The 21,565-nt window shown below is 41.5% G+C and overlaps 1 protein-coding gene across 1 annotated transcript; it reads left to right on the forward strand.

Annotated features, from left to right (window-relative positions):
* Window positions 1-482: 482 nt before the first annotated feature.
* LOC122748409 (zinc finger protein 883-like) lies at window positions 483-20,036 on the forward strand. Its single transcript, XM_043994049.1, has 8 exons — window positions 483-557; window positions 844-919; window positions 1,660-1,729; window positions 2,082-2,181; window positions 9,129-9,255; window positions 9,870-9,965; window positions 18,391-19,136; window positions 19,242-20,036. The coding sequence occupies exons 1-8, from the start codon at window positions 483-485 to the stop codon at window positions 20,034-20,036; spliced, it is 2,085 nt and encodes a 694-aa protein (XP_043849984.1).
* The last annotated feature ends 1,529 nt before the right edge of the window (window positions 20,037-21,565 follow it).

The raw sequence follows: 21,565 nt of genomic DNA on the forward strand, positions 1-21,565 counted from the left end.
CTACAGGCTGAAAGTTCAGGCCTCCCCATATCACAATCACTTCCTGGCATTCTTGTGCCCCAGGACCAGCCTGTCCTGCTTTCTGTGCCTCTTCACTTCCCCTAGTACCTGAGTTTTGAGGGATGAAGAGGGAACTAGTGAGACCTCCCAGGGGAGGGATTCCAGTGGCTGAATCAGGAAACAGCCACAGAGAAAGGTCATTATGCCCTGGGACCCAGGTGTCCCGGCCTCAGCTCCCCCTTAGGATCCAGCTGTCTTCCTCTGAGAGAACATCTCTGAGGGAAGAAAAACAAGACAGAAGGAAACACTCCCTCAGTGTGAGGACTGGGGTATGGAAGGTCAAGAGTGGGGATGGGCCAAGGGGGGTGAATGTTTTCAGTTTGGAGGAGAGTTAAGGAGGGGTGGGAAAGTCTGGGGCCCAGACTAAAGAGAAGAAAGGGGGGCTTCAGGGGAGGGGAATGGCTGGGAGAACCAGGAAGAAGATGGGTGTGGTGGTGGTGGGGGGAGAGCTGGCAGGGCAGGAGTTTCTGCTGAGGGGGGTTGGAGTCCCAGAGCAGGTAAGGGAGGGGGCAGAGGTGGTAGAGCAATGGGGGAGGAGAGGCCTCAGAACTGAGCCTCCAGGTAGGGGGTGGCCTTGGGGGAATTCTCTTCCTGGGGTGAAGTTTGGAAGCCTGGGAGGTGGGAAGGGGAGGAGAGAGGTCATTCCAGGAGAGGGAGGCTGGGCAGGGCTTGACCCTTGGGAATAGGAGGCCTTACCCAGAGCAGCATGGCTGGAGGTAGAAGCCCTTAGATCTGAGCTCTCTCTTCCTTCATTTCAAGCTGAGGTCTCTTCTTCCCTCACAGGTGAGATCTCTGTGCCTTCCCTGGACCCGAGATCTCTCTGTCTTCTGGGAGCCAGCTCTGCACAAGCAGGTGCCAGGTAGGTCAGAACAAGGGCCCCTCTCCACATCCTGCTTCTGATGGTTATCCTTTCCATTGGGCCTCATCTTCCCACTCTGTTGTTGTTGTCTGTTTGTCCTTCCTCTCAAAGAGGATCATGACACACATCATGACTTGCAATGAATTAGATTTAAGTGAGGAGGGTCAGGGCTCTATCCACCAAGCCACCTATCTCTCCCATTGTGACCTCTTGGTCAGTGTCCTCTTGGCTGGCCAGGAGCAAGCCCCCCTCCAATCCTGGCTCTGGGGGTGTCTCTTCTTACTTATAAAGGAAGCCTGTCCCATCCCCAAAGTCCTAGGATGCCATGCCCAGTATTACCATTGGATCACAGCTGCCTGACTTACATACCTCACCCATAGAATCAGGTGGAGGTAGAGCTCTGGGTATGTGGTCATTGAGTCTCTGCCTGGTCTCCTCCCCTCTGGGATCCCCGGCCCCTTCTGCCTCCTGAGTCTCTGCAGGAGGAAAGGGGAGGGGCAGGAGGCCACAGGGAAGGAGGTAGAAAAGGTGGCAAGTCCTCTTCCTGTTGAAGCCAAGCTCACTTCCAAACCTGACCCTGCTGCCCTGCTGTTCTGGTTAGAGTCTCTCCCCTGAGGGGAGGGCCTTTGTAAATGCTCTGAGACTTCAAGCTCTGTAATTCCAGGAAGGCCAGTGTCCACTCTGGGAAGAAAATGCAAAGACAATGTCTCTCCCACTCTGAGACCCTTCTCCCTCCCCAGGCCAGTTTGCAGACAACCAGAACTGGATCCAGAGAGAATGGCTCCAGGGACCCAGAGACCCTCATCCCAGGTGAGTGCAGCCCATCCCCAGACCTGACCAGCATCAGCAAAGGTGGAATCCAGCAGAGCCCAGGAAGCTTTATACTGTTACATGTACATTGTCCTTTGCAGGGCTGTCAGCAGAGCAGACATTGCCCTCCTGGTTCTGCTCATTTCCTTCTGCCTCAGGCCACCCCAGTCTTCCCTGGTCTCTCTGAATCTCTCTCATTTGTCATTTCTTAGGTCAAGTCAATGAGCATTTAGACAGTGGCTCCTCTGTGCCAAGCACTGTGCCAACCTACTGGGGATGCAAAGGAAGGTTTAAACAATAACATTCCCTGCCCTCAAGGGGCTCACAGTCCCCTTGGAAGATAACATGGCAGCAGCTGGGTCCACACAAGGTCTCTACAGTATGAATGGGAGGCCCCCTCAGAGGGAAGGCCCAAGCAGTGTCAGGGACCAGGAAAAGCTCATTTTCAGAAGGTGAGGATTTTGCTGAGATGTGAAGGAAGCCAGTGCTGGGGGCCTCGTGACCTGCATCTAGGGGCTAGCTCAGCCAAGGAATTGGAGGCTCATGTGTTATGGTGGAAAACCATTCACTTCTTTGTACCTAAATCCCATTTCTCCCCCTATTTTTTAAGGATACACCTGAGCAGGGAGGGCCACAGGGAATGCTTTCTCCTTGTCCCTTTTCATGGTGTGCTGGGCTAGACCTCAGGCACAGATGCCCACACCTGCCTCCAAGTGGGTGCTGACAAAAACCTGAGCCATTCTTGAGTCTGGATGTCATGTGACTGTAAATCAAAGAGAATCTAGAAGTAGCCTGGCTGGCTATTCATACCTCTGACCGTGGGGCCACCCACTGAGACTTTGGATCCCTACAGGAGAAAGCAGAGTGTACACCCCACCTGGGGAATCCAAGAGCCACATGAGCAGCCCACCTTTTTACCTGCCCAATGACTTTTGCTGGGTTTCAGCACCATAATGTTGAGGAGACTTGTGACCTGGATTAGCAGGCAAGCTCACCCACTACTTGGAGGCTCATCAGAAACCTTGTCAAATGAAAAGTGATCTATTAGGAGAGAGGAACATATGACCAGGAGACAGAATCACTGTTGAAAACCTGTCTCCCTGGGTAAGAGAAGATCTGGTCCATTCTATGTTTATTTAAAAAAAGCCATGTACAAAGCAGTTAGGAGGGGTAAGACCACTGGAAGGGTAACAACTGGTAAGGAGTGCCTGGGGAGGAATAGCACCCACCCTCATCAGTATATCATCTTTGTTCCTTGCAGACCAGGGTCTTTTTACTTAGCCACACCAAATTCTTGAGATGGGAGATGGAGCTGCTTTTCCCTTGGCAAAGTTTAATGATTCCTTGGGGTTTGGGGTCCCTGCTCCCACAACACTAGGAGGCCCAGGTGAGCAGGGAGGTCAGTGCAAGCATGAGAGACAGCCATTGGAAAGGCACAGATCAGGTGATGGAGGGTCTTGGTCAAGGTCATCCAGGAGGCCAGTCTCCCCAGGTCAGAGAGAAGAGGACTGAGGTGCAAGAAGACTGGACAGGGTTATCTGGTGTCTGCTGTGTGCTGGGAGTCGTATAAACATTATCTCCCATGATCCTGTTGGAACATTTGTCAGGGTCCTTCCTAGGGATGGCCAGAATAAGGGAGCAGAAGTTACAGCCAGACAGTAAACTCTGGTTCATTTATTCTCTCACCTTGAGTGGTTGATGGACATGTGTGTCTCAGAGTTCCACAGATGATGGAGAGACAGTCTCCCCTCCTGAGTTATATGACCTAACCTTTGGGTAAAATGGGTTAGGTCTTGTTATCATAGACAGGGTTACAAAGAAGTTTTAGATAAGATTGGGTTGGGGCAGAGAAATAGGAAAAGGTACCTTTTTATCACAAAAGTATTTTATTATGTTTTAGTTACATGTAGAGATAATTTTCAATGTTTTCAGGGGGGAAGTGGGGCAATAAGGTTTAAGTGACTTGCCCACATTAAAAATATATCTGCATATGTTGTGAAAGAAGAATCAGAACAAAAGGGAAAAAAGAAAAAAGAAAGACAAAAACAGTAGCAACAGTATGGTTCAATCTGCATCTAGATCCCACAGTTCTTTATTCTGTATGGATGTGAAGAGCATTTTCTATGATGAGACCTTTGGAATTATCTTGGACCATTGTGTTGCTGAGAAAAGTGAAATCTAGCACAGTTGATCATCACACAGTGTTGTTCATAAAGTCTGTATAATGTTCTCCTGGTTCTGCTCATCTCACTCAGAGTCAGTTCATGTAAGCCTTTCTAGGTTTTTCTGAAATCCATCTGCTCATCATTTCTTATAGCACAGTAACATTCCATTCCATTCATATATCAATATCACAATATATCACAGCTTGTTTAACCATCACCCAATTGATGGGCATCCCCTCAATTTCCAATTCTTTCCAGCCACAAAAAGAGTAGCCACACACACTCACACACACACACACACACACACACACAGAGGTTTTTTAGGTTTTTGTTGTTTTGGGGGTTTTTTGCAAGGCAATGAGGGGTAAGTGAGTTGCCCTGGGTCAGACGGGTAGTAAGTGTCAAGTGTCTGAATTCAGATTTGAACTCAGGTCCTCCTGAATCCAGGGCCAGTGCTTTATCCACTGCACCACCTAGCTGCCCCTCCTATAAACATTTTTGTACATGTGGGTTCTTTTGCCTTTTTTATGATCTCTTTGGGATAAAGACCTAATAGTGGAGAAGAGTTACATTTTGAGCAAAAGTAAAAACTGAATTGAGAGTAAATGATAAGGACATGATCCTGGAGAGATGAGCTGAACACATCCATAATGATCTCAACAGACTGTCATCAATCAATCATGAAGCCACTGGTCGTTTACCTCAGGTGGAAGTCAATCCCTCTCTAGCCAAGGAGGAAGGGGGAGGGGCAGGAGGCCACAGGGAAGGAGGAGTGAGGCTGATGACTTTGTCCCACTCTGACTTAATTAAATGCAATTTATGAATGAATTAAAGGACATCACCCATAGCACTTTGCTATTTTTATCTCTCAAAGTCCTGTGGTGACAGGTGCGTGATCTAGCAGCAGATGGAGAGTCACAGGGAGCTGTAGTCACAACCCTGCACACAGGTGGCCTAGGCCCCAGGCCCTCTTCTCCCTGAAAGCAGCAGTGGCACGTGGCAGCCCAGGCTGGCCAGATTCTTCTGCATTGGTCACCTCCTGGGATGAGGAATGGGATAGAACAGATGCCCTAAGAATCATCTGCTTACTCAACCTTGGCCTGATAACCCCAACACGTGGGGGATCCCACCTTCCTGTCAAAACAAAAACCATAAAAAAATTCTGCAAAGGTGACTCGCTCCCCATCAGTCTATGAAATGTGTGCACCCTTAGGGACCGCAGACAATCCAGTAGACCTGAGAGATGAACAACTTTTTTTATAAGAGAACTCAGGCAGTATCACATCCCAACAGCAGCCCTAAGTAAAACAAGGCTGGCCAATGAAGGCCAGCTTCCTGAACTTGGGCCTGGAGACACATTTTTTTTGGAGTGGCCACAGTGAAGGGGAGCCCAGGAAATCTGGCATAGGTTTTGCAATCAAAACTAATCTAGCCAAGTTTTCAGCTGAAGAAGTTTGAATGCCATTAGCTCCTCTCCTCTGACAAAGCATCTGGTGCTGATTTTGTTCCAGCTGAGATTTACAAGGGGGGGAGGAGTGCATTGCTCATACAAACTTTGGCTAACATTTTCTGGATTATATGGCAAGAGGGGGTTATCCCCCAGTAGCTCCAGGATGCTTCCATTGTCCATGTGTATAAAGGTAAAGGAAATGGATTGTCCTGTGACAGAGGAGACTCTCTCTCTATCATTGCTGGCAAGATAATTTCCTCTTTCCAAGTCTTGCTTTTTTTTTTCTTTTGGATGAGGCAACTTGGGTTAAGTGACTTGCCCAGGGTCACACATCTAGTGTCAAATCTCTGAGGCCAGATTTGAACTCAGGTCTTCCCAAATCCAGGGCCAGTGCTCTATCCATTGCACCACCTACCTGCCCCAACAGTCCTCCTTAATAGTCTGAGCCTTCACATGGAAGATGATCATCTACCTCAGAGCCAGTGTGGCTGCAGAAAGGGCTGAGGAACAGTCAATATGGTGTTTGCTCCCTGACAATTCCAGGAGAAATGCCAGGGGAAGAACAGAGATCTGTACAAAATGTTCATCACTAAAGCCTTTGATACTGTCTGTTGTGAGGGGTTATGGAAAATTATGTCAAAATCTATTTTCCTGTAGAACTTTATCATCATTGAACATCTATCCCATGATGTCCAGCTTGCCTGAGTTCTGGATCATGGACTCCTGCCCTTTCCCAGTCAGATGCCTTGAATGAGGTGAAACACAGAACCAATGTCACCTATTGAACAGGGTAAATTATTCAACTTTAAAAGATTTACACACTTACTAGCTGTGTGACCCTGGGCAAATCACTTAACCCTAATTGCCTCACAAAAAAAAAAAAAAAGACTACAGGACAAGAGAAAAGTAGAGGGAGCATTTAGGGCTTAATTTTTTTGTTTGTTTGCTGATGACTATCCATTCAGTACACTCTGAAGTTGATATGTCACAAAATAGGGGTCAATTCTCTGTTGCTTATTTTGGCCTAACAAGTAGCACTAAGAAAACACAGGTGCTTCGTCAGCCAGCACCATCCCACGTATACCTGGAACCATCATTTCAGCAAGTGGAGAAGATTTAAATACTGTAGATATGTTCACTTCTGTTGGCAGTCTAATTTTCAGTGATGTCCACATTGATTACTTGGATTGTGCTTTGCCAGAGCTACTTCTTCAGTATTTTGGAGTCTTGGAAGAAAATTGTAAAGGACAAGAAGTATTAGGCAGAATAGCAAATTGAAGGTCTGAACCTGTGGTAGAGCATTCTGAGCGTGCACTGGTCTGATCAGCCAGTCAGACACTGTAGCATGATTGTAATAGTGATGTCTGTTTGGCCCTCTTTGAGAACAAAGGACGATAGGCACTGTACTGCTTATGAGAGAGATAGCTGCAATTAATGGAATAAAGCCCATTCCAATGAGCTTAAATTCTCATAGAACAGACAAGAAGTACTGACAAAAACAGGTACAGCATCAGTAGGATTGGATAAATTCAGATAAATACAATAGTACCCAATAGAAAATAATTTGGAGGAAAGGCTCCCAGTGGTAGGAGATAACAGGCAAGGATTTATGCAGAAAATGTGTTTTCAGGGGACAGAGGGACGGCAACATGGATTAAAAGAGGCAGAAAGGCAAGGAGAAAGAGCAGAGCCCAAAAAGAGAAAAGGCCAATGTGTCTGGGTTGCAAAGGCAAGAGGATGAGTCGTGAGTGTCTTATGAGGCTGAAAGAGAGTGACCAGGTTGTATGTGGCATTGAAGCAATACTGAAGAGGATGGCCCAGAGTGCTGAGAGACAAGGGGCAGAGCAACCACTTAGGGGACTGTGGGAGGGAGGAAAAGGATGCGGATCAACATTGCCATAGAGTTTACCATGCGCCAGGCATGATGTGAAGTTCTTTACAAAGAATGTTTCATTTGAACCTCAGAAGAACCCTGGCAGGAAGGACCTCTTAGTATCCTCATGTTGCAGCTAAAACAGTTGAAGGAAATAAAAATCAAATCAGCATAAATTTGACAAATCACATCTTTTGAGGAAAAAATTAAAATGGCAAAAAGTGAAGATATTTTCATCTATGTGAAAAAGAATTGCTCCTTACAATGATCCACAACAATCCCAAAGGGACAACTGATAAAGCATACAATCCATCTCCGAAGAAACTGATTGAATCATGTTGATTGAGCACAGACTGAAGGAGGCTATTTTTTACTTTCTTCCATTTTTCTTTTATTCAAGGTTTTTGATACAAAATGACTAATCTGACAGTGGTTTGCATGATTGCACAAGTATATCTGTCATCTGATGGTCTGGTGTCTCAGGGAGGGTGGGAGGGAGGAAAAGAGAAGAAGAATTGGTAACTCAACTTTAAATAAATATGTTTATTTTAACATTGAATAAATTATATATATATATATATTTGGTGAGGCAATTGGGGTTAAGTGACTTTTGCAGGGTCACACAACAAGTAAGTGTCAAGTGTCTGAGGCTGGATTTGAACTCAGGTCCTCCTGAATCCAGGGCTAGTGCTCTATCCACTGCACCACCTAGCTGCCCCTAAATATATTATTTTAATGAACTTAATATCACAAGAAAGAAAAAGAAAAAGATTTGCTCCAAAAGAATAGAACCTCTAAAAAAGTGGATCATATCATTCTGCTTGAAATGGAAGAGGTTCAAAATCCAAGTACATTGGCCAAGCTCAGGTTCCGCATGTAGCAGATTGGGAGAAATAGCCGAGCTTCCCAAGTATATAAGGATTTGCAGATGTAGCTGCTCTCTTGTCTGTTATTCATCAGTCTGCTTCTTAATTGTTTGTCCTGATGCTTGCTGCCCAATGTTCTAAAGTGTTAGGGCTAAGTTGTGATCATTTCTTTTTTATAAATAAACTGTCAATATCTTATAAGCTTGATCTCCAACCCCAGTCAATAAAAAATTATATAAAAATATATAAAATATAAAAATATATAAAAATATAAAAAGTGTAATTTTTAAAATAAACGAATGATTTCTCCTTTCCCCATCATAGTTCCTCTTATTTTTATGTAACTAAATATTAAAATGAATAAATATATTCCACTAACTAGTGAAAGCAATCATAAAGCAAAGAGAAAATTTATTTTGGCTCTGACACATCGTACCTGATGTTACACCAAGACCTCAATTCATACAATAGATAATGTTTTTTCACTTTTCCCTGAAAAAGGTTCTCATAACTCTTACTTCAGGGCAGATTGTAAGTAATTATTTTTTCCTTTTTTTTTTTTTGAGGGGCAATGAGGGTTAAGTGACTTGACCAGGGTGACACAGCTAGTAAGTGTCAAGTATCTGAGGCTGGATTTGAAGTTGGGTCTTCATGAATCCATATCCCTTATGACATGTAACATATCCCTTCAGGTGAGAAAGAATTTCATATTACCTTGCTTTCTTCTCCAAGGACTCTGATACTTCGATCACAGAGCACATACCTTCTCCTTTAGCCTATGGGGAGAAACATTTCATTGTAAGACCTTTATTGAAGTTTTATCATTCTAACATGGTTCTCACTTCAATATAAAATGCTTTCCTCAATATTCCATTGGGCTCTTATTGGATGTGGTTTCAAGTGTTGTTGCTGCCCCTCATAAATATATGAGTTTTGGGCAAATCCCTTCTGTGCTTCAGTTTCTTCCTCTAAGTTGATGAGGGTTGGATTAGGTGAATTCTGAAGTCTTTTTCAGCTCTAAATCATGTGACTTTTGATGGCTTAGGAGTTGGTGACATTCAAGGATGTGGCTGTGCATTTCACCCAGGAGGAGTGGCGCCTCTTGGACCATCCTCAGAGAGAGCTGTACAAGGAGGTCATGCTGGAGAATGTCCAGAACCTGCTCTCTGTGGGTAAGGACCTTTGTCTCTGGTGACTCTGAGCTACTGACATGGCAGCTCCCTGCTCCTCATCCTGCCAGGCCTAGCAAGTTTATCCTGATGCTTTCCTCTTTGTTCTCTCAAATTCCAGTCCAGATGTTGGGAAAGGAAGGGAATGGAATAAGCATTCATACATGCCTGCTTTATATCTAGCACTGGGCAAAGTGTATTACACTTATTATCATTTGATCTGGTAGTATTATCATCCCCATTTCATAGTTGAGGTAACAGGCAAACAGGTTACACAACTCATCCAGGGGGACACAGCTACCATGTGTCTGGCACTGGTTTGAAATGGTCTTACTGACTCTAGGCCCTGGGCTGTTACCATTGCACTACCACAGCCTCCAATTTCTAGATAATTGAAGCTAGGCAGTGTTCCCATCCTTCTAGGAAAGAGGTGAATAAAGGGTAAGTTTTGATCTCAGGCTGCCCCCAAAGATCCCAGCAATCAATACCTTGGCAACTATTCTTGAGACCTCCTGGGAACCATCCTGTCCTCTTTGCTTGCATGTCTTCATTCCCTAAGGAGGGCTAAATTGTACGTTTCTCTTAATTCTCATCCCTTCCTTATTCTTTATTCCTAGGACTTCCAGTTTCTAGAGAAGATTTGAGCTCTCCTTTCCAGGAAGGGGAATCGCCAGGGATGGTAGAGCACAAAGGTCCAAGGATATCCTGTCCAGGTGAGTGACAAAAGCAGGTGCATGACAGCTATCATAAGAGGTCTCTAAGTGTTGTGCTGAAGGGAGTGCTAGACTTGTGGGCAGGAAGATCTTAGTTGGAATTGATTTTTAGGCACATTTCAGCAGTAGGATCCTGTGCAAGGAATTGAAACTTAGAGCCCCAATTTCCTCATACAGAGGAGCAAGTCAAACTCCTTGGCCTTTCAGTTTCCTTTGTGACATTTAAAATTATGTGGGAGCGATCTGTTTCTGTCCCAAGTTGTAGGGAAACTTAGCAGGAGTTTATAATATATTGGTACTTAGAAATTAGAGGCTATTGAACTAGTTTGGGCATTAAGCATTTATTAAAGCATATTAAATATTAGTAAAGGTAGAGCCCCTGTTGGGGGGCAAGGTCTTTCAGGTAGGTGTGGATTTAATTTCTATTGTCTGTATTCACAGTCCAAGGTCCAAGATCATTTCCTTTGAAATTCTCCTGACTCTGGGCTGGCCTTAAGAAAGGTCAGGCAAGGCTCTCTGGGTCCCCTATAACTCCATTTTTTCCCCACGTCTCAGGGGTATAAAATTTTGATGGTGTAAGAAGTCATCATTTTGAAATTTGGGGCATCAAACTCTCCTGAAAGCATCTCACATGGGCTGAGGGTGTCCATGCTGAATTCTTTCCTGGTCTTTATTCCAGTCAATAAATGTTTATTAAGCACCCATTATGTTCCAGACACCGCTAAACACTAGCAAAACAAAGAATGACAAAAGATAAGCCTTGCTCTCAAGGAGTCCTCTAATGGGGAAGACAACATGTAAACAAGGATCTACCAACCCAATGTATCCAGGATAAATTGGATCTCATCAAGACAGGGAAGGCCCTATGGGTGAGGAAGACAGGAGCAGACTTACTGTAAAAGGAGGGATTTTAGGTGGAACTTCAGGGAAGCCAGAGCAAGCATGAGGGACAGCCAGAGAGAACATGGAGTCAGGAGATGTTGCTGGTCAAGAAACAAAATAACATGATTATCACACATGTGGAGGGAAAATAAGGTGAAGAAAGCCTGGGAAAATAGGAGAGGGGCTGATGATAAAGGCCTTTAAGAGCCATGCAGAGGATTTTATATTAGATGCTGTTAATGGGGAGGCCATAGGAAGTGTTTTATTGAGGGGGCAGTGACATGATCAGAAGTGTCCTGGAGTAGATGAATTTGACAGCTAGGTTGGGGATTCAGTGGATTGGTGAGACTTGCAGCACTGAAACCAACCAGAAGTTTGTTTTTTTTTAATAACTTCATTTTATGCCTAATCATGATGGTTGGGAATCACTGCACAATGAAATATCTTAATGCCTCAAACATGTATCTACTTGTTGTTCCAGGAAAAAAATACACAGCAAACAAACCTTGGCAATTCTTGACTGCATAAGGTGGCATTAAATTTTTTTTAGTGAGGCAATTGGGGTTAAGTGACTTGCCCAGAGTCACACAGCTAGTAAGTGTTAAGTGTCTGAGACCAGATTTGAACTCAGGTACTTCTGACTCCAGGGCTGGTGCTCTATCCACTGTGCCACCTAGAAGCCCCTTAAATATTTTTTAATAAACATTTTTATTTTAAAATTTTGAGTTTCAAATTCTCTCCCTGCCTCCCTTTCCTACACCTTCCCAAAGGCAGAAGGCTATCAGATACATGGTATACATGGGTAATTATATAAAACATTACCATATTAGTCATTTTATATAAGAAAAGAAATAAAATATCAGTTCTGTCTTGGGGGTGGAGAGTATGCTTCATCATTCATCCTTTGGGATTGTCTTGGATCATTGTATTGCTGAGAATAGTTAAGTCATTCACAGCTCTTCATCAAACAACATCATTGTCACTGCGCACAATGTTCTTCTGGTTCTGCTCATCAGTTCATAATAAGGACTTTCTGAATCTACCTTGCTTATGATTCCTTATAACACAATAATGTTCCATTATAATCATCTACCAGAGCTTGTTCAGCCATTCCCCAGTAGATGGGCATCCCTTTGATTTTCTTAGCCACTACAAAAAGAGCTGTTATAAATATTTTTTACAAGTAGGTTTTTTTTCCTTTTTTGGGGATGTCTTGGGATGTAACCCTAGCAGTGGTACTGCTGGATCAAAGGGCATGCACATTTTCATAATCCTTTGGACTTTGTTCCAAATTATTCTCCAGAATGGTTGGATCAATTCACAACTCCACCAAGAGTTTATTAGTTTCCCATCAGTGTGAGGTGCTACCTCAGAGTTGTTTTAATTTCTATTTCCCTGATCCAGTGATTTAGAACATTTTTTCATATGACTGTAGATAACTTTAATTTCTTTGTCTAAAAGCTGTCTGTGGGGCAGCTAGGTGGCGCAGTGAATAGACCACTGGACCTGGATTCAAGAGGACCTGAGTTCAAATCCAACCTCAGACACTTGACACTTAACTTGCTGTGTGACCTTGGGCAAGTCACTTAACCCCAACTGCCTCACCCAAAAAATACAAATAAAAAAAAATTAAAGTAGTAAAAGCTGTCTGTTCATATACACTGACCATTTACCTATTGGGGAATGACATATTTTTATTAATTTGATTCACTTCTCTATATATTGGAGAAATGTATCTTTTGTGAAAGATAACATGTTTCAAAAATTCTTTCCCAGTTTCCTGCTTTCTTATACTATTGGTTTAATTGGTTTTGTTTGTGCAAAAGCTTTCTAATTTTCTACAATAACAAATATCTATTTTGCATTTTATAATGCTTTCTATGTCTTTTTTGGTACTGACTTCTTACCCTGTTCCATGTTCTTTTTATGTCCTTAAGTTATCATCCTTTATGGCCTTATGTTAAAACACCATGTGAGATGTTGGTCTATACCTAGTTTCTGCCATTCTCTTTTCTAATTTCCCCAGCAGTTTTTGTCAGATAATGAGTATTTGTTACAAAAAGTTGGATCTTTGGTTTTGTCATATACTAGGTTAGTATAATCAATTACTATACTGTAATATGTAGCTATTTTTTTCCACTGATCTACTACTCTATTTCTTTGCTAGTACCAGATTGTTTTGCATTAAATAATTTTTAGCTAAAATGCCTTGGACTTCATCATCATGATCCTCCAAAGAGTTCTTGAACCACTACATGAGATGTGGTACCAGAGGACTATTAGAAACTCCTGCTGTTAACTTCCTAATAGATAGATGTTGGATTCAAGATATGTTTTGAAATATAATATAGATTAGGAATTGGAATGAATATTGAGTATATGGGCAGGAAGTAGCACGATATCTTTGGATTAGAAAAGAAAATAAGAAATGGTGGATATAGTACTGAAAATAATTAAATGGGTGCTGTATTTTGTCAAAAGCTTTCTCTGCATCTGTTGAGATAATCTTATGATTTAGGTTAGTTTTCTTATTGATCTGGTTGATTATGTTGATAGTTTTCCTAATGTTGAACCAGCCCTGCATTCCTGGTATAAATCCCACCTGGTCATAGTGTATTATCCTGGTGATCACTTGCTGTAATCTCCTTGCTAATATCTTATTTAAGATTTTAGCATCAGTGCAGCTAGATGGCACAGTGGAAGGAGCACCAGCCCTGGAGTCAGGAGTACCTGATTTCAAATCCGGCCTCAGACACTTAACACTTACTAGCTATGTGACCCTGGGCAAGTCACTTAACCCCAATTGCCTCACTAAAAAATAAAAAAATTAGCATCAATACTCATTAGGGAAATTGGTCTATAATTTTCTTTCTCTGTTTTTGCTCTGCCTGGTTTCAGTATCACCACCATATTTGTGTCATAAAATGAATTTGGTAGAATTCCTTCTTCACTTGCTTTTTCCAAATATTTTGTATAATATTGGAATTAATTTTTCGTTAAATGTTTGGTAGAATTCACCTGTAAACCCATCTGGCCCTGGGGATATTTTCTTAGGGAGTTCATTAATGGCTTGTTCAATTTCTTTTTTTGACAAAATACAGCACCCATTCCTAATAAAAACACTAGAGAGCTTAGGAATAGGTGGAGCTTTCCTTAAAATAATAAGCAGTGTCTACCTAAAACCATCCGCAAGCATTATATGTAATGGAGATAAGTTAGAGGCCTTCCATATAAGATCAGGAGTGAAACAGGGATGTCCATTATCACCTCTATTATTCAATATTGTACTAGAAATGTCAGCATTAGCAATCAGAGAAGAAAAAGGAATTAAAGGAATTAGAATAGACAAGGAGGAAACAAAACTATCACTCTTTACAGATGATATGATGGTATACTTAAAGAATCCTAGAGAATCAACTCAAAAATTACTTGAAACAATTAACAACTTTAGCAAAGTAGCAAGATATAAAATAAATCCATATAAATCATCAGCATTTCTATACATGACCAACAAAGTGCAGCAGCAAGAGATAGAAAGAGAAATTCCATTTAAAGTAATGGTAGATAATATAAAATACTTGGGAATCTACTTGCCAAGACAAACCCTGGAACTATATGAACAATTAAATACTTTTCACACAAATCAAATCAGATCTAAATAATTGGAAAGACATCAATTGCTCATGGATAGGCAAAGCTAATATAGCAAAAATGACAATTCTACCTAAATTAATGTACTTATTCAGTGCCATACCAATCAGACTACCTAAAAATTATTTTATAGAGCTAGAAAAAATAATAACAAAATTCATCTGGAAAAATAAAAAGTCAAGAATATCAAGGGAAATAATGAAAAAGAAATGCACAGGAAGGTGAGTTAGCTGTACCAAATCTAGACCTTTACTATATAGTAGCAGTCATCAAAACTATCTGGTACTGGCTAAGAAATAGAGTGGAGGATCAGTGGAATAGGCTAGGCACAGGAGACACAGCAGTAAAAGACATTAGTAATGTACTGTTTGATGAACCCAAAGACTCCAGCTTCTGGGATAGGAACTCAGTATTTGACAAAAACTGCTGGGAAAACTGGAAGATAGTATGGCAGAAATTAGGCATAGACCAACATCTTACACCTTATACTAAAATAAGGTCAAAATGGGTACATGATTTAGACATAAGAGGTGATACCATAGGTAAATTAGGAGAGAAAGGAATGGTCTACCTATCAGATCTTTGGAAAGGAGAGCAGTTTATGACCAAACAAGAGATAGAGAATATTATGAAATGCAAAATGGATGATTTTGATTACATCAAATTAAAAAAATTTTGTACAAACAGAAGCAATGCATCCAAAATTAGAAGGGAGGCAGAAAGCTGGGAAACAATTTTTGAGGCCAGTACTTCTGATAAAGGCCTCATCTCTAAAATATATAGGGAACTAAATCAAATTTATAAGAATCCAAGTCATTCCCCAATTGAGAAATGGTCAAAGGATATGAACAGGCAGTTTTCTGATGAAGAAACCAAAGCTATCTATTCCCATATGAAAAAATGCTCTAAATCTCTAATGATTAGAGAGATGCAAATTAAAACAACTCTGAGGTACCACCTGACACCTATCAGATTGGCTAAAATGACAAAAAAGGAAAATAATAAATGTTGGAGAAGCTGTGGGAAAATTGGAACACTAATGCATTGTTGGTGGAGAGAAAAATCTGAAATTGGAAAGCTTGTATAAACAAAAGTTAAGAAATATCTTTACATGTAATGGGAAAAAAAATAATACTTTATTAATTAAAAAAAGTAGGAAGATTACTTGAGATTCACAATATTATAAACAGTGGGCATTTAAAGAATGTATAAAAATTGTCATGGATAGGGAACAGCTAGGTGGCACAGTGCTTCGAGCACCTGACCTGGAATCAGTACAGGATTCTTGGCTGTGGTCCCAGTTCCTTTGCCCTCTGGAATATCATATTCCATGCCCCCCTGTCCTTTAATGTAGAGGCTGATAGATTTTGTTTTATCCTTACTATTGCTCCACAGTATTGGAATTGTTTTTTTCTAACTGCTTGCAGTATTTTCTCCTTGACCTGGGAGCTCTGAAATTTGGCTATAATATTCCTGGAGCTTTTTCTTTGGGGATGTCATTCTGGAGGTGATCAGTGGATTCTTTCAATTTCTTTTGCCTTCTGCTTCTAGAATACCAAGGCAATTTCCGCTGACAATCTCATGGAAGATACTGTCTAAACTCTTATTTTGGTCATGGTTTTCAGGTAGTCCAATGATTTTCAAATTATCTCTCTGGGATCTATTTTCCACGTCAGCTGTTTTTCCAAGGAGATATTTCTTTTTGCCCTGTATTTTTTATTCATTTGGATTTGCTTTACTGTGTCTGGGTTTCTCATAAAATCACTAGCTTCCATTTGTTCAATCCTAGTTCTTAGCCAATAATTTTCATCAGAGAGCTTTTTTATCTCCTTTTCCATTTGGCTTTTCCACCTGTTGACTTTTTTCTCATAACTCCTGCATTGCTCTAATTTCTCTTTCCATTCTTTCCTCTACTTCTCTAAATCTTCCTTCTATCCTACTTTCTCTTCAAAGTCCCTTTTGAGCAATTTCATGGCCTAAGACAGGTCATATTTTTCTTGGAAGCTTTGGATGTAGGGGCCCTAAGGTTGCTATCCTCTTCTGAAGGTGCACCTCAATCTTCCTTTTCATTAAAGAAACTTTCTATTGTTCTCAGGCAGCTTGCTGGTTTCATTCATGCATGTCATGGGGCAAGACATTCAACTCCAATTGCATGAAATATCCTGACCTATCTTCAGTGGTGCTGATATATATCTATCTTGTCACTGGACCCATGAGATCACCCTGATGTCATGGTCCTCTTTCAGAATGAAGGACAAAAATGACCTACACTCAGTCTCTGAATGGGCATTGCCTCAGACAAACTGAGACCTGAGTAAGACCTTAATTGAAAAGGCAAAGGTCATTCAGTACATTTGGGGCTATGTCCACTTGTCCTGATAAACATCTAGCCACTGGACCCAGAAGGCCCTGGAGGAGAGACTGAGGTTGGTGACTTTGCACAGTCTTTCCTCACTCAAATCCTGTTCATTATAAGTCATGACATCACCTCCCCAGTATCTTGATCCTCTTCAAGAATGAAGGATAAACAATGACAAACGACCAGAAAATAATTGTTTTCTAGAGATAGAAAAATATAAAATATATCTGGAAGGACAAAAGGACAAGAATATAAAGAGAAATAATAAAGAAATGCAGGGGGCTGCTAGGTGGCACAATGGATAGAGTGGCCCTGGATTCAGGAGGACCTGAGTTCAAATCTGGCCTCAGACACTTGACACTTACTAGCTGTTTGACCCTGGGCAAGTCACTTAACCCCCATTGCCCAGCAAAAAAAGAAAAGAAAAAAGAAAAAAAAGAAAAGAAATGCAAAGGAAGGTGGACTAGCCATACCCTTCTAAAACTATATTATAAAGCAGCAGTCATCAAAACTCTCTGGTAATGGCTAAGATGTGGAGTGCAAGATCAGTGGAATAGGTTAGGTACACCAAATGGAGGAGTAAAGGACTATAGTATAGGGTTTGAGAAACCAAAAGAGTACAGCTTCTAGTATAAGAACTCCCTATATGACAGAAACTGCTGGTTGACATGGAAATTGTATGGCAGATACTAAACATAGACAAACATCTCACACCTTATACCAAGGTACAGTCAAAATGAGTACATGATGTAGATATAAAGGGTGGCACCCCCAGCAAATTAGGAAAGCAGAGAGTAGTTTGTCAGATTTGTGGACAGAGGAAGATTTTAGGCCCAAACCAGAGAGAGAGAACATCATGAAATGCAAAGTGGATCATATTGCTTACATTAAGTGAAAAAATGCTTACAGAAACACAATCAATGTAACCAAGATTAGAAGGAAAGCAGAAAGTGGGGGATCACTTTTTTACAGCAAGTGTTTCTGAAGAAGGCCTGATGTCTCCAACATAAAGAGAACTTAACCACATTTAGAAGAACACAAGCCATTCTCCTATTGACAAATGGCCAATGAATGTGAACAGGCAGTTTTCAAGGTCAGGAGTCACAGGGACTGCTACTCATATGGAGAAGTGCTTTAAATCACTTTTGAGTAGAGAGATGAAAATTAAAACAACCACCTGACACCTCTCAGATTGGCTAATATGACAGAAAAGGAAAATGATCACTGTTGGAGATGTGGGTAAATTGAAACACTAATGAATTGTAGCTGGAGTTGTGAACTGATCCAAACCCTGTCCAGAGAAATTTGTAACTATGCCCAAAGGACGATAAACCTGTGCATAGTACTATTTACAAAAAAAAATAAGCTATCTTGCAGGTGTTTCCAAAGATTCATTCTGCCTATTTAAAATTTAAAATTTTTCATTTTGAGTGGGGAAATAGAATATGAATAAGGTGACATTATGCCACATGACAAAAGAACATACATTTAGGTATATGTATCTTTCTGTTAATACATAATTGTTTTCTTCAGGTGGAGAGACCAGGTTGGAAGTGAAGAAGATGGCTACAAAGGTGAACATTTCTGTTGAAGAATTTGTCCAGCTTAGATTTGAGAATGATGGTGCCTGTAACTGCAATTTGAAAGAAATCTGTGACTCTGATACCAAGGGGGGTAACAGTATCTGTGAATTTGGTGAAATTGAAAAGGCACTCAGACAGTTTTCAGTCTTTAATAACAGCAAGAGAACGACTTCATGGAATGAATATTTTGAGGACTGTGAAGAAAAGAAATGGTTTCCTCAACAACTAGAGCCTTTTGAGGCCCAGGAGAAGTCTCTTCTAATGAAAATATCCAAAGGTAATCATCTGGAAATGGCTTTGAATTTGAATTCTAATCTCATTAGACATCAGAAAAGTGACAAAAGTGGGAAGGCCTTCAGTGAGAACTCTAAGTTCATTCCTCTTCAGAAAATTCATATTAGAAAGGAGCCTGTTGAATACAATGAATGTAAAGCAACCTCATCCTATCAGTCATATCTTCCTTGCCATGCTAGATTGTACCATGGAATAAGAAGAGATGCAGTTCATTGTTGTGGAAAGGCCTTTGGTTGGAACTCAGATCTTATTAGGCATCAGAACATTCACATTGGAAAAAAGTTTTATAAATGTAATCAGTGTGGAAAGACTTTCACAGGGGAATCCCATCTTGTTGTACCTGAGAGAATCCACACTGGAAAAAAACCTTATGAATGTCTTCATTGTGGAAAGACTTTCGCAGTCAGCTACAATCTTGTTAGACATCAGAGAATCCACACTGGAGAAAAACCCTATGAATGTAATCAGTGTGGGAAGGCTTTCACAGAGAGATGCCGTCTTTCTCAGCATGAGAGAACCCATACTGGAGAGAAACCTTATGAATGTAATCTGTGTGGGAAGGGTTTCACAAAGAGATGCAGTCTTGTTCAGCATGAGAGAATCCACACTGGAGAGAAACCTTATGAATGTCATCAGTGTGGGAAGGCTTTCACAGAGAAATTCTCTCTTGTTGAGCATGAGAGAATCCACACTGGAGAGAAACCCTATGAATGTGATCAGTGTGGAAAGAAGTTCAGGTACAGGTCCAGTTGTGCTGCACATCAGAGAATCCACACTGGAGAGAAACCTTATGAATGTGATCAGTGTGGAAAGAAGTTCAGGTACAGGTCCGGTTTTACTGCACATCAGAGAATCCACACTCGAGAGAAACCTTATGAATGTGATCAGTGTGGGAAGGCTTTCACAGAGAGATCCGATCTTGCTAGGCATCAGAGAATCCACACTGGAGAGAAACCTTATGAATGTAATCAGTGTGGAAAGACTTTCACAAAGAGTTCCAGGCTTGCACAGCATGAGAGAATCCACACTGGAGAGAAACCTTATAAATGTAATCAGTGTGGGAAGGCTTTCACAGTGAGATCCAGTCTTGTTGCACATCAGAGAATCCACACTGGAGAGAAACCTTTTGAATGTTATCAGTGTGAAAAGGCTTTCACAGTCAGCTCCCATCTTGTTAGACATCAGAGAATACACACTAGAGAGAAACCTTATCAATGTAATCAGTGTGGAAGGACCTTTACAGAGAGACCCAGTCTTGTTGCACATCAGAGAATCCACAAGGAAGAGATCTTAGGAATATAATAAATGTGGTAAAACCTTCAGGCAATATTCATATTCTATAGAAATCTTATCCCTCTTATGAATTAGAAAATGCAATCTGCTGTCATTCAGAGCCTGTTCAAAATTAGGCAATTGATTTTAATTTTTTTTTGTCATTTATTTAGAATTTTATTTTCCTCCCAATTACATGTAAAACCTATTTTAACATTCATTTTAAAACTTTGTGTTTCATATACCCAAAAGTCTATGGAAAAGGAAGCACAAAGATGACTAAAGAAAACAATTTCTTAAAAAATTCATTTGGCCAAATGGGAAAAAAAAGTGCATAATCTCACTGAAGAAAACAATGTCTTAAAAATTATAATCGGACAGTTGGAAGATAATGACTTGATGAGACACCAGGAATCAGTCAAACAGAATCAAAAGAATGAAAAAATAGAAGAAAATGTGAAATACCTCATTAGTAAGATAACTGACCTGGAAAACAGGTCCAGAAGAGACAATTTGAGAATCATTGGACTGCCTGAAAGCCACAATCAGAAAAAGAGTCTAGACACCATATTCCAGAAAATTATTAAGGAGTACTGCCCTGATCTTATAGAGTCAGAAGATAAAATCATCATTGAAAGAATCTGCAAGATGGTGGAGAAAAGACATTAAATGCATAGGGCTCCTGATACAATCGCCCCCAAAATAGCAAAAAAATAACCCTTGGGGCAGAAAAACACACAAAAATACTTCCTGAGAGTTTTCTCCAGCTATAGGTAGATTTCAGGGGGCCGTGCTGGGCCACAAATAAAGCCTAACCCCGCAGTCAGGCCAACACACCAGACACCAGCCCAAGGAATTTGCCCCAGTGCCTATGAATCAGTTGCAGCACAGGCGTCTTCTGGAACCGAGTGCATGGTTGGGCTGAACAGCTGGCCTGGGGGGTAAGTTCAGGGGTACCAGTGGACTGGGGGGAAGCATTCGACTGTCCCACCCCAGTGGGCAACCAGGAAGAAATCTTGAGCAGCTGAAGGCCCAGGTGGGGGAGGGGAGCAGGGAAGCAGTCTCATCGGAACCTGAGAACCACACCACAGAAATCTTTGCTAGTTGGTTGCTTATTAAATAGGCCTGAGGTTATCTCCAGACCTGAGAACAGGCCAGGTGAGATTAAAACCTGCCCCGCCTCAACCCCAATCACCTGGGACCCTCTGAAGCTGAGAACAGGAGTGGAGCCGAGAAGACACCCAGCCCCCAGTGGAGAGTTTAAAATCAAATGAAAGCAAGGCCAGGCAGGCTGAGAAGAAGCCCAACCATCCCCTGGACCACGCTGTAGCTTGAACAGTGTGTCCTGAAAGCAGAGCCACACTTTAAGAAGGAGTTAAAAGCCAAGAAATAGTAAGCCAGGATGAGCAGGCAGAGAAAGCAGAAGACCATTGAAAACTTCTTTGGGGGTAAGGCAGACCACAATACATCCTCAGAAGAAGAAGATAATAACAGGGTCAAAGCTCCAACATCCAAAGCTTCCAAGAAAAATATGAACTGGTCTTAGGCCATGGAAGAGA

The sequence above is a fragment of the Dromiciops gliroides genome, chromosome 3, assembly GCF_019393635.1.
Source record: "Dromiciops gliroides isolate mDroGli1 chromosome 3, mDroGli1.pri, whole genome shotgun sequence".
In the NCBI taxonomy this organism is placed as follows: Eukaryota; Metazoa; Chordata; class Mammalia; order Microbiotheria; family Microbiotheriidae; genus Dromiciops; species Dromiciops gliroides.

Bases quoted from the DNA above. Each gene is read 5' to 3' on its own strand.
- LOC122748409 (XM_043994049.1), top strand. From the start codon at position 483: ATGGGTGTGGTGGTGGTGGGGGGAGAGCTGGCAGGGCAGGAGTTTCTG. The intron at 1,730-2,081 runs GTGAGTGCAGCC...ATAACATGGCAG, and splicing joins CCCAGAGACCCTCATCCCAG to CAGCTGGGTCCACACAAGGT. The intron at 2,182-9,128 runs GTGAGGATTTTG...TTGATGGCTTAG, and splicing joins GAAAAGCTCATTTTCAGAAG to GAGTTGGTGACATTCAAGGA.